This window comes from Megalobrama amblycephala, linkage group LG10 (assembly GCF_018812025.1).
Source record: "Megalobrama amblycephala isolate DHTTF-2021 linkage group LG10, ASM1881202v1, whole genome shotgun sequence".
Classification (NCBI taxonomy): domain Eukaryota; kingdom Metazoa; phylum Chordata; class Actinopteri; order Cypriniformes; family Xenocyprididae; genus Megalobrama; species Megalobrama amblycephala.
Genome location: NC_063053.1, coordinates 10,057,151 through 10,070,990, shown reverse-complemented (window position 1 = coordinate 10,070,990; position 13,840 = coordinate 10,057,151). Strand labels below are relative to the sequence as shown.

The 13,840-nt window shown below is 37.3% G+C and overlaps 1 protein-coding gene across 2 annotated transcripts in view; it reads right to left on the bottom strand.

Moving 5' to 3' along the window:
• Nucleotides 1-13,840, bottom strand: part of cdh23 (cadherin-related 23) — a 292,980-nt gene that overhangs the window by 195,077 nt on the left and 84,063 nt on the right. For both annotated transcript variants that reach the window (XM_048204503.1, XM_048204504.1), the window contains exons 4-6: nucleotides 11,282-11,424; nucleotides 11,121-11,168; nucleotides 10,448-10,540 (exon numbers count right to left, since the gene is read on the bottom strand). In XM_048204503.1, coding sequence (XP_048060460.1) covers nucleotides 10,448-10,540; nucleotides 11,121-11,168; nucleotides 11,282-11,424 — 284 coding nt within the window. The remainder of the gene's footprint in view (nucleotides 1-10,447; nucleotides 10,541-11,120; nucleotides 11,169-11,281; nucleotides 11,425-13,840) is intronic.

Genomic DNA, 13,840 nt, shown 5'->3' with positions numbered 1-13,840 from the left:
AAAGGACTACCAAGCCACTTCTGAAACAGAAACAACATCAGAAGCATCTTACCTGGGCTAAGGACAAAAAAAATGGACAGTGAACAGTGGTCGAAAGTCCTCTTTTCAGATAAAAGTAAATTTTGCATTTCATGTTGAAATCATGGTCCCAGAGTCTGAAGAAAGACTGGAGAGGCACAGAATCCAAGCTGCTTGAAGTCTAGTGGGAAGTTTCTGAAGTTAGTAATGATTTGGGGGGCCGTGACATCTGCTGGTGTTGGTCCATTGTGTTTTATCAAGTGCAAAGTCAATGCAGCCATCTTCCAGGAGATTTTGGAGCACTTTATGCTTCCATCTGCTGACAAGCTTTATGGAGATGCTGATTTCCTTTTCCAGCAGGACTTTAGCACCTGCCCACAGTGCAAAAACCACTTCTAAGTGGTTTGCTGACCATGATATTACTGTGCTTTATTGGCCAGCCAACATGCCTGACCCCTGAATCTATGGGATATTTTCAAGAGAAAGATGAGAAACAGTCGATCCAACAATATACAGATGATCTGAAGGCTCAATAGTGCCTCAGCAGTGCCACAGGCTGATCACTTCCATGCCACACTTCACTGATGCTGTAATTTGTGCTAGGAGCAAGTCATTTGCTGTAATATGTGCTGTCGACCAAGTATTGAGTGTACAAATGAACATGCTTTAAAGAACTTGAACTTTTCTGTTTTGAAAATCCATTTTTTGATTGATCTTAGGAAATATTCTAATATTTTGAGATACTGGATTTTGGACTTTCATGAGCTATACGCTCTAATCATCAAAATTAAAAAAAAAAAAAAAAAAACTTTTGAAATGTTTTACTTTACATGTAGGGAATCTAGAATATATGAAAGTTTCATTTTTAAAAATAATTTACAATAAAAAAAATGAACTTTTTCACGATATTCTAATTATATGACCAGCACCTGTATACGTTCAATACTGTAAAAACATTTAAAGTGCCCTTATTATGCTTCTTCGAATATTACCTTTCATGCAGTGTGTAATATAGCTGGAAGAGTTTGGGTCATGTTGAAGAGAAGCCGTTTTCTGAACTGTGAATCCATGCACTTCATCCATTGCATGCTCTTCAAAAGGATGAGGACTTGCACTGGAATTGATACAGTAAAACTAACACCATTGTTACGGTTCATACCATTGTGTATACAAGTGTTGAGGAAGCGTCCGAAGCTGAAATTCAGATATGATAATGCCGTTTTGTTTCCAACGCGCACTGTAATCAGTAGACCAATCACAACCAACTGGGCCATCTATCCAATCAGAGACAGAGGACTGAATACTTTATCGAATTGTTTCAGACACTGTGAGAAAAGAGGTGATGTGCAATGTATAATATGAGAAAATTAAAGTGTTTTTTGACCTTGGGTGCATGTAAACCTATTGTGGGAGACATCCAAAACAAAATCAGGAACCTTTAAAATAGCATAATAGGGGCACTTTAACAGCCATTAAAAGATATTTTAATTTTGTCATGCAGCACAAACAAAATGTCCAATTTAATATTTCAAGAAAACTTGATAGAAATAATTATTTACCTTAAAACTAACCTACTGATTATATATTGTAGTCCATCTTGAAGACTGTAGCATAAAATATATATACTGTACAGTATGTGTCAGTAAGATTTTTTGAAAGAGGTCTCCTGTGCTCACCAAGGATGCATTTATTTAATCAGAATACAGTAAAAAAAAAACAGTAATATTGTGAAATATTATTACAATTTAAAATAAATGTTTAAAATAAATTTTAATATGTTTTAAAATGTAATTATTCCTGTGATACAAAGTTGAATTTTCAGCATCATTACTCCAGTCTTCAGTGTCGCATGATCCTTCAGAAATCATTCTAATAATCTGACCAAGAAACATTTATTATCATAATCAATGTTGAAATCAGCTGTGCCGCTTCATATTTTTGTGGACAACATGATAGGTTTTTCAGGATTATTTGATGAATAGAAGGGTCAAAAGCATTTATTTGTTGCATTAGTCTGCAACGTTATAAAAGTCTTTACTGTAACTTTTGATCAACTTAAAGCACCTTGCTGAATAAAAGTAATAATTTCTTTAAAAAAAAACTCTTACTGACCCCAAACTTCTGAACAGTAGTGTATTTTTTTAATGCATAATTCAGTTCAACAAATTAACAAATAACAATTCTACAAGCTCTTTGCTACAGTACCTCAATTCAAACTGAATAGGATTACAACACATTCTCAAAAACAGTGTTCACATTCAAAACAGACTCTCTCAAACAACTCGGATAAAATAAAATGCTCTCGCTGCAGCACTGTAGATTCAGCAGCTGTGCAGTGTCATCAGAGAATAACGGTGCAGTAAACAATGACATGCACACAATTGCATGCTTACACACACACACACACACACACACACACACAAACACACAGTAAATTTAAGCAGCTTTATAACTGTCAGATGTAATGCTGTTCACCTGCTCTCCTTCCATAAGAAACCTCCCACAGTTACTGCCCAACAAATTACACTGCCAATTACAGGCCTATTCATACACACACAGTTCTTTCCTTCAGCCTCCTATGATACCCATTCACACATCATTGTAGAGACAAGCAACTGTCATATTAGCAGAAACATCGTTTCATGCTAATTTTTGGTGGTCACAGAGACAAAAACAATTGCTTAAACCACCTTTAAAGCTAATTCTTATCTTTTTTATGAAATATTGCAGTTTTTATTATAAATTATTTATTTGTGCACACCTTCTTTTTTTAAAAATTCATGTGCACTCATAATCTTTGATCAAAATAACTTCCCCTCCCTTTTGCAGCAACATCTCTTCTCTGATAATCTAGCGCGAGGGCGGGGCAACCTGTCACTCACATGAGATCGACCAATAGCAAACCACAACCATCCAATCAATTCCCGAATAATAAAACCAAGTCGTTCCCTACATTTTTTCTTGTTCAAGAAGCTGTTTCACTCTGATATACAGTATCTCACAGAAGTGAGTACACCCCTCACATTTTTGTAAATATTTTATTATATCTTTTCATGTGACAACACTGAAGAAATGACACTTTGCTACAATGTAAAGTAGTGAGTGTACAGCTTGTATAACAGTGTAAATTTGCCGTCCCCTCAAAATAACTCAACACACAGCCATTAATGTCTGAACCACTGGCCACAAAAGTGAGTACACCCTTAAGTGAAAATGTCCAAATTGGGCCCAGTTAGCCATTTTCTCTCCCCGGTGTCATGTGACTCATCAGTGTTACAAGGTCTCAGGTGTGAATGGGGAGCAGGTGTGTTAAATTAGGTGTTATCGCTCTCACTCTCTCATACTGGTCACTGGAAGTTCAACATGGCACCTTATGGCAAAGAACTCTCTGAGGATCAGAAAAAAAGAATTGTTGCTCTACATAAAGATGGCGTAGGCTATAAGAAGATTGCCAAGACCCTGAAACTGAGCTGCAGCATGGTGGCCAAGACCATACAGGAGTTTAACAGGACAAGTTCCACTAAGGCCTCGCCATGGTCGACCAAAGTTGAGTGCATGTGCTCAGCATCATATCCAGAGGTTGTGTTTGGGAAATAGACGTATGAGTGCTGCCAGCATTGCTGCAGAGGTTGAAGGGGTGGGGGTCAGCCTGTCAGTGCTCAGACCATACGCTGCACACTGCATCAAATTGGTCTGCATGGCTGTCGTCCCAGAAGGAAGCCTCTTCTAAAGATGCACAAGAAAGCCCACAAACAGTTTGCTGAAGACAAGCAGACTAAGGACATGGATTACTGGAACTATGTCCCGTGGTCTGATGAGACCAAGATAAACTTATTTGGTTCAGATGATGTCAAGCATGTGTGGCAGCAACCAGGTGAGGAGTACAAAGACAAGTGTGTCTTGCCTACAGTCAAGCATGGTGGTGGGAGTGTCATGGTCTGGGGCTGCATGAGTGCTGCCGGCACTGGGGAGCTACAGTTCATTGAAGGAACCATGAATGAGCAGAGCATGATCCCCTCCCTTCAGAGACTGGGCCACAGGGCAGTATTCCAATATGATAACACACCTCCAAGATGACCACTGCCTTGCTAAAGAAGCTGAGGGTAAAGGTGAAGGACTGGCCAAGCATGTCTCCTGACCTAAACCCTATTGAGCATCTGTGGGGCATCCTCAAACGGAAGGTGGAGGAGCGCAAAGTCTTTAACATCCACCAGCTCCATGATGTCGTCATGGAGGAGTGGAAGAGGACTCCAGTGGCAACCTGTGAAGCTCTGGTGAACTCCATGCCCAAGAGGGTTAAGGCAGTGCTAGAAAATAATGGTGGCCACACAAAATATTGACACTTTGGGCCCAATTTGGACATTTGCACTTAGGGGTGTACTCACTTTTGTGGCCAGCGGTTTAGACATTAATGGCTGTGTGTTGAGTTATTTTGAGGGAACAGCAAATTTACACTGTTATACAAGCTGTACACTCACTACTTTACATTGTAGTAAGATATGTAATTTCTTCAGTGTTGTCACATGAAAAGATATAATAAAATACAAAAATTTGAGGGGTGTACTCACCTCTGTGAGATACTGTATGTCACAATAGGGAATAAAACACTACCACAACTTCTGTTTCATGCCGACTTTCAGGTACAGATTTGAAACCCGTTCTCTTTTTTAACCTGTCTTGAAATTCTTACCCTAACTTTATTTTTCATTCAACCATTTACAGCTCTTCCTAACACCTTACGCTATTCCTCCCACTCATCCTCTCACTCTGAGAGGTGATGTCAGGATAATCCCTGATTGGTGGAATACAGTTTAAGTGACAGATTGATGGAGTGATGCCGCAGCATGTTTTCACAGACCAAGAGAGGTCAGCAGAGGTAATGAGGCCATCAAAATGCAGAAACTGGGAGACTTAAAAAAAGAAAGTGGTGGTTGGGGTGGGGCTGGAGCTGTTTTTTTCTTGCTCATTCTAAACAGAAAAAAGGAACAGTTCGGCCAAAAAAATTAAATAGTCAAAATTCACTTAAAAATCTTCCTTCCCGCTAGTGTTGTCACGGTACCAAAATTCCAGTAGTCGGTACCGATACCATGAAAATTTTACGGTTCTCTGTACCAATTTCGGTACCACAGTAAAATCTATTGGAACTATTTTACTATTTTATATAGCCTATTTTAAAAACATTAAATATGATTTGGAGTGTGTGTGTTTGTGTATGTATATATAGGCTACCTCAAGGAAATAAATTTTGAAATATAAAAAAATAAATAAATAATTAAATGCTCAAACATCCATTGTGTACTGTTGAAAAAACCAGCATATGCTGGTAAGGTAGGTTTTGAAGCTGTATGCTGATCAAATGCTGGTCCTAAGCTGGTCCTGGACCAGCATAAACCAGCTCAAACCAGCATACCAGCTTCAAAACCTACTTTAACAGCATATGCTTGTTTTTTCAACAGGGGTAACAGACATGCGTGTTTATTTTAGCTATTCCGTCAGAGAAACAACACACTACAGCCTGTAAAACTATGAAATAAATATCGGTAAATAATAAGAAAGTTAAATATTATTTCAAAAAGCATTCGTTTTTTATTTCCACACAAAGACGCGTCATATATAGCCAAAGTCCTGTTATTATTTTGATATAGCCGCTTTGCGCTTTGAGAGGGATGTGGGACACGAGCAGGAAAGAGACCATTTCTCTTTAATAATATCTTGGTTATCTCCTGATGTTACAAACAACTGACACTTGTTGTAAAAGGTCTGAAGAGCGTGTTTTATCCTCCGCAGGGGCAAGACATTCAGGCTATGTTTGATTTAGCGCTGCTAGAGAAAGCGAAAGTAAAAATCACTGGTGTGTGAAACGCGCTATACAAATAAACTTGACGCGCCTTATAAAGTCTAATAACAAGCACAAACTCTGTTAAATAGAAACTGACGTGCAAGCAAAAAGGTTTCTGTCCTACGGTGTTTTTTCTACTTTACCACAGTAAATAATGCGAATAGCCTATAATAGGCCTAAATGCGAACGAAAGAAACGTTATAATCCGCTGCGTGAGTGAAGATTTGGGAAAAGAAACACAGATTCCATGTTCAGTGGAATAACTAATGGAATATTGTTAAATTCTCTGCTAATCAGGTGACCAGATCGCGATTCGGAAAACAGAATACGAAGCTTAAATGTATGGACTCACGCACCTCTCTTATTCGGCATTAACCAAAATGTTTCCATGGCTGCGATGTCACATTTAATTGCTAACCTATTATTTTTTCTGTAAACAAAGCTTTGTGCTTCACTCGTGTCATATTCAAGTAAATACTGGCACAGCCCTATCAGTGGGTACCGAATATTCCCGGATTCTCGGTACTACCGGTACTACAGAAATGCTGGTATCGTCACATTTTCAAAATTTCAGTACCGACTTGGTACCGAAGTACCGGTACTTTTGACAACACTACTTCCCGCTATCACTCTCAAATTAAATTGTGGTGCCAGTCATGATGTGTAGACATGAGACATGTGAAACCAATGAGGTTTGAGGATGTCATTGACTCTATTATTTGATTTGAAAGTAGGGCTGGACGATTAATCGAAAAGTAATCGAAACCGAAATTCAGAACCTCTAACCGACGTAATTTTCCCATGTCGGTTATTTTGTTTTTTTAATCCTGTTAGTACTTCCCCCTTAAAAACATACTACCGCGTGTGTAGCCACATGACTCTGCCCCGTCCAGTCAGTGTCATAAAAAGCAACACGGAGGTGATGGCGTGCGAGTGGTGAGCCTTGCGTCTTCACTAAACTTTGTCAGTTGTATTTGTTTTAAGGTTTGCCAGTTTGGACATTCAAGCAATTTTAGACAATTGGATGTATACTATTTCGAGCTACCGTGCTTGCGCAGCTGCATTGTGGCACAAACACTCATACAAACAGTGAAGATCGCGCGCACAGAGAGGAATGCAGAAACTAGTTGTTATCACTAAAGTAGCTTAGAAACTCAAAACTTATTATAGCATATATTTTTCTACTTTTGATGGAACTATTTTCAACCCACAGCTTCACAATTAATAGAGAGACAATCACTCGTAATGGTACTGTACTAATTTATCTTTATCTGATTTACAACGAGCAGAAATCTGTAAGAAATGTTATGAACCATAGATAAAATAACTGCTGATAGTGAGCTGTTATTCAGATCACTCTTTCGATAGGAAAAAATATCCCACCTTTAATGGTCAATCATATTTACAGTACAAACCTTGTCAGTGAACTATGTGGGCAAAAAAAATAAAATAACTAATAATCGTTCATTAATCGTAATCGAGGTAAAATGTTCAATTAATTGAGGTTTTGATTTTAGGCCATAATCATCCAGCCCTATTTGAAAGCTACAGTGGAGGCCTAATTTTCAGTAAATAATGACTTTTGCAATCTTTTTTGGTGTTTTTCTTGTTATTTTAGCAGAATGCAAATATGGATGAATTGGACGACGAATGGAACAAAAACATTTCCTTGTCATTATTCACCTCAGAATCAAAATGAAAAAAATACTACAAAATTAACATAAATTTAGCACTTCCCCATTTAGCACTTATATATACACAATAATAATATAAATTTAAAAATATTTATAGACCATGGTAAATGTTGTACTGGGTTTATTTATGTGGATTAAATAAAATAAATATTACTGTTTTTCTGTAATACACTAATGATGATATCAAATGTTAGAATGCAAAAAAAAAAAAAAAAGTTTTATGTACCTAAAATAAGCTTCTTATTCATTATGTAAAAAAAAAAAAAAAATGTGACCTGGACATGTTTAAACATAAATTATACAAGCTGCAACTTACAAGATGACTCAGAAAGACTCTACATTGAACAATCCAAATCTCTTTGGGTTTTCCACAGTTCTGATAAAGACAGAGAATTATGGGTAAGTGGCCAAATATGCCGGTCCTCCTCTGTCCTTCTAACTGCAGACAGCTTAATCATCAAGCCTCGGTAAACAACATCAGCTAAATACAGCTCTCTCGCTCACACTCGCTCACTCTCACCCTACTTTTATTTACGCAGAATGACAGATTGAAAAGGGAAAAAAATAACTGTGGCTTTGAAGATTTGCTGTGGGGAGGAGTGTGGGATGTATTATAGACACACAATATAAACATCAGCTGAGGTGTGAGTGAGTGAGTGAGTGAGTGAGTGTGTGTGTGTGCTGGGGAGAGAGAGAGTTGTCTACTTTACTCTACCAAATTACCTCGTAACAAACATGTCAGGGATTAAAAGGGGACGGGCCTGAAGGATGATGGGAAAAGGAGAGAAGGATAGGTTGAAGTTGGAAAAGTGCTGATAGGCAGAGCAGGAGAGAGAGGGTGAGGGGTGACGAATATGACAAAAAAAAAAAAAACAGAAAGAAAAATAACAAAATAAAGAATACAAAAACATTCTCTGCATTCCAAACATGACACTGTTTCTGGAATTCAAACAAGAATATTTAAATTAGCCTGATCGTAAGACATCAGAAAATTAAAACGCACCATATTTGCTCTCTTTTTTGTAAATAATTGGTGCATGTTGTTAAAAAAAAGTTTATCTTTGTAAACCTTTTTTAAAAAATAAAATAAAATATCAATTATAAAATATATGAAATTATTTAAAATAATATTGGAAAAAATGAATACATTTAAAGTACCCCTGTAGTCAATAATTTTATCCCTTAAAACTCATCTGTGATCACCAAAATAACATATTTAAACATTTTTCCTCTGAGAAAAATTTCTTTATGTCTTAAAATAGTTTGAATGTAACTCTACACCCTTGCTTCATTTAGTATATGTGGATCTATGAATATGCTAATTAGCCCTACCTTCACTCACTCAAACGAGCTCAGAGATTCACTCGGTCAACTTACTGAGGTAAACGCTGCACAATGTTATCACTTTTTACAACTTCGGACACATGACGGTAATTAATATGATTAGCGTTTTGCTTGCATGTTATCAAACAGCTAATAATAATGTGTTGCTAATGTTACACACACCCATTCGCGAGTCAGTCAGCTGCCTTCTAACAATCAGTATCCTTATACTTTGAACTCAGAACTTCAGTGGAGAAAAGGCATATGGTTCATCATAACATCATAATATAAATCATACACCCGCTATATTGCTAAATCTACCCGATTTTTCATATCAACAGAAAAATATACCGGGATAACCTGGCTTCTCTCGAGACTCCCCTGCTTCAGAGCGGGGGAGATGCTAAAGCTTGCCTTCACGTTGATGTGATTGGTTACAAGGTAGTTTGTGAGGTCACAAACACCAGCATTTTAAAGGGATAGTTCACCCAAAAATGAAAATTTGATGTTTATCTGCTTACCCCCAGGGCATCCAAGATGTAGGTGACTTTGTTTCTTCAGTAGAACACAAATGATGATTTTTAACTCCAACCGTTGCGGTCTGTCAGTCATTTAATGCGTGTCAATGGGAACTCCATCTATAAGAGTAAAAAAAACACGCACAGACAAATCCAAATTAAACCCTGCGGCTCGTGACAACACACTGATGTCCTAAGACACGAAACGATCGGTTTGTGCGAGAACCGAACAGTATTTATGTCATTTTTTACCTCTAATACACCATGTCCAACTGCTTTGAGCATCCGGTGTGTGAGGTCTGAATGCACTCTGACACCGGAAGTGATCTCTCGCACTCATTAATGTATACGTGTTTTTTCAGAGCGCGTTTTCAGATCTCACTCACCGGATGCTCAAGGCAGTTGGACATAGTGGTGTATTAGAGGTAAAAAATGATATAAATACTGTTCAGTTTCTCGCACAAACCAATCGTTTCATATCTTAGGACATCAATGTGTCGTCACGAGCCGCAGGGTTTAATTTGGATTTGTCTGTGCATGTTTTTTTTAACTCTTATAGATTGTGTTTCCATTGACATGCATTATATGACTGACGGACTGTAGCGGTTGGAGTTAAAAATCATCATTTGTGTTCTACTGAAGAAACAAAGTCACCTACATCTTGGATGCCCTGCGGGTAAGCAGATCAACATCAAATTTTCATTTTTGTGTGAACTATCCCTTTAAACTGCGTTTTTGAAACTGTCTTTAGATCACTGCAGTTTTAAACAGAAAATACTCAGCAATGGTGTTGACTTACAAATTTGCACATGGTTTGTCTTAAAGCACATTAAAAACATCACAGAGACATATAAATAACATTAAAAACTTGATTTTTATCACAGGGGTTCTTATATAAACAATATTAAATTAAAAATAAAATTAGATTATATCTCACCTAACATTTTTTCTCATTCAATATCATGTTTGACTTAGAAATAAATCACATCATGAAAATCGAAGTGAATGCTACTGCAAGTTGATTTTAAGAAGTGAAGTAAAGTATTGTACATTACCTCTGGTATTTGAACGGCATACGGCTGGTTGTGAAATGTTGGAGAATTGTCATTTACATCTCCGATCTGAATGTTCACTGTATCCTTGACGACCTAAAAATCAAATGAAATCAAATAGGAGAGGCTTTTGAGAACATTCTACTATTTCTACACTGAATCCCAAAATTATTTAAAAAAAAGACTGTTTGAGTTAGTTTATACTAATTATAAATTGAAAAGAAAAGTTCATTAAGGCAATATTCTAAATGTTTTTTAAAAAGGAAGTTACACAACTGTTTAAAAGTTTGGGGTCGGTCTTTTCTGCTAAACAAGGCTGCAATTATTTGATTAAAAATACAGTATAAACAGTAATACTGTTCAATATTGTAACAAATTAAAACAACTGTTTTCTATTTTAATGTATTTTAAAATGTAATTTATTCCTGTGATCAAAGCTGAATTTTCAGCATCATTACTCTAATCTTCAGTGTCACATGATCCTTCAGAAATCATTCTAATATGCTGATTTTTATATATGTCTAATATGATGTCTTTACTGAACTAATTTCTTTTTTAAATTTTTAAAATCTTAAAATTTTGAACAGTAAAAGAAAAGGTAGCACAGACCTTAGAGATATATGGAAGAATAAAAAGATGGACAGACAAATAGATGGATAGATGATCGCTAACTCACCCCTTGACTGTCACTGACTGAGAACTCCACCTGCATCTCTGACTTGGTCTGAAGAGACAAGAACAAAAGCACACAAACAAACAGCAGCATTACATCACTAGTGTCAGCTCCAGTTTGACAGTCATTCATTTCTTTCACCATTTGCTCATCATTTTCCGCACCTCCCTGTCGAGCGGCTGTCTCAGCCACACCACCCCAGTCGTCTCCTGCACAGCGAAATACCGCATGGCCTCTTCCCCGACCACACCGAAAATCAACGGCTCGCCATCTGGATCGACCGCCTGCAGCTGGGTAATGGATGTACCTGAATACACAGACAGAGACAATGAATGACATTTCAGAAAAATTTACATATTAAAGGGGTCATATTATGGAAAGCTAAATTTCCATTAAAGGGGTACTTCACCACTGGTGAAATGCAAAAAAATAAAAATACAGTAGAAATGCAAAAAAACTAAATAAATAATTATTTGAAATCGGTGCTACCAGATTAGAGAAAACAGAGAAAAAAAAGCTGTTGTCTTCCCTTTTGCCAAATAGGTAGGAAAATACCCATAATGCACTGGGCATTTTGCCGTCCAAGGCAACAACAGTCTGCTATGAATATGTTTAAAAGAGCCAAATATCGCCTTGCTTTAGTAGGAAATACTTCTTAGCAAACTTTTAGTCATAATGGTGTCAACTTGCTCCCGGGTCCAAGAATTCAAAGAATAAATGGTTGGCGCAGGCGGGAGTTACTTTCAGTTTCCAGTGAAGGATCCAGCGCATTGTTGGCAGTGGCAAAAGACTGCAAAGAATCGTAAATATGGAAAGAACGCCGCAATGGAAAAACTGAAAAATCTCTGTGTTTGCAGTCAACATTTCAAACTGGATGACCACGAACAGTGTTTTAGACCAAACGGAGGGGAAAAACTGAAAGAAACTGCCGCTCTGTTAGTTCTGCTCAACTCCACCGAAGCAAAATGCCGTCGCATACAGGTAAGAAAGCTGTTGCCATAGTGTCCATTTTTAACATAATGCTGATTAAAGAGTAGACAAAGTACAAATACAGTTTCCAGTGATAAACCTACTCTTACAATAACTGTTCTGTTAATAACCCTCTGTCGATCCGACAATTTGTGGGTGAGGATACAAATATGCGGAAGAAAAATCTGTGGTTTTAAAAAACTTAACCGTATTAAAAGGACAGTTCACCCAAAAAAGAAAATTCTGTCATCATTTACTCACCATCAAGTTGTTCCAAACTTGTATAAATTTATTTGTTCTGCTGTACACAAAGGAAGAAATTTGGAAGAATGTCAGTAACAGATCCAAACAGATCTCGCCCCCCATTTACTACCATAGTAGGAAAAATAAATACTATGATAGTCAATGGGGGGCGAGATCAGTTTGGTTACTGACATGGTTCCAAATGTCTGCCTTTGAGTTCAGCAGAACGAAGAATTTCCTACAGGTTTGGAACAACTAAAGTAAATGATGACAGAATTTTCATTTTTGGATGAACTGTCCCTTTAAGGACTCAAATACAGGACTGACAACCGTATTCTGTTGCTGTTTGAACGTGGCCTATTTCTGATTTTTGGCAACTAGTGTCAACTCCTGCAATTCGGGGAAACAAATCTGTGTAGTTGTGTAGTGTAATTCAGCCTTTAAATTGCAAAGGTAGCTTGGACATTCTGCAAAATATCTAATTTCAAGTATTTCAAGGAAGAAAGAAAAGCATACTAGAGCAAAACAACATGAGTGAGGCTGAGTAAATAATGGTAGAATGTTCATTTTTGAGTGAATTGTTCCTTTAAATGAAACTTCCTCCAGAAATTTTAGTCCAATGCAAAGTTCTGACCTTGAGAAGCAGTTATTTTAATATTAATTCTTTCTTCATCTCTCATTAATCAAAATCTAAACAAACTAGCCCTTTTAAATGAGTTTTTTCACCACTTTATGTTCTCATTCCTTCTCTTGAGCAGTCTCAATATCACAAAACCTGCTACAATATAACCAAAAGCAACAATGACATCCTCTAAGCTCTTTATACATCATGCACATGGAGTCTATGTAACAGGTGTTTGTTTATGAAGACACCTGGCGAGGGGGTCCCTGACTCATTCCAGCTTTAGTTCTGCTGACGGCGCCAGGCGCCTAATGCTGCAAATCCTACATTAATGAGAAAGACCAACAAACAGATCAGGCTGAATCCCTTCCACAGCCACAAACACACAGACTCAGACTCTGAACTCAGAGTATTTTACACACATTCAAATGCACTCACATAGATAACATGGTGCTAGAAACACCAAGGCCATTGGTTCAGTTCCCAGGGATGAAATGTATACTTTAAAAGCTACTTTGAATAAAAATCTCTTCCAAATGCATAAATGTATAGCAAATGTTTCCCATAGCAAACATATATAGCTGTTCAGGTAAGCACCTCTTTCATATCCAGACCCATCTAGCAACCACAAAGGTCAATAACTTAAACCACATGCACACATACACGTTTATTAATACACAATACTGTGTGAAAGAGGTGAAAACACCTCTAATTAATGGGAGGATTTATGAACTGCGCTCTCTGTTTATAATGAGATTTATGCAAATTCTGCTTCTTTCAGTGTGAGTTATAATTTGGTTGAAGACGGTGCAAATTAAGTGTTTTACGTTGCACTCATTAATAATAAAGACTTCCCCCTCTTTTTTCCTCTGTTTTTAGGGTGGAGGGA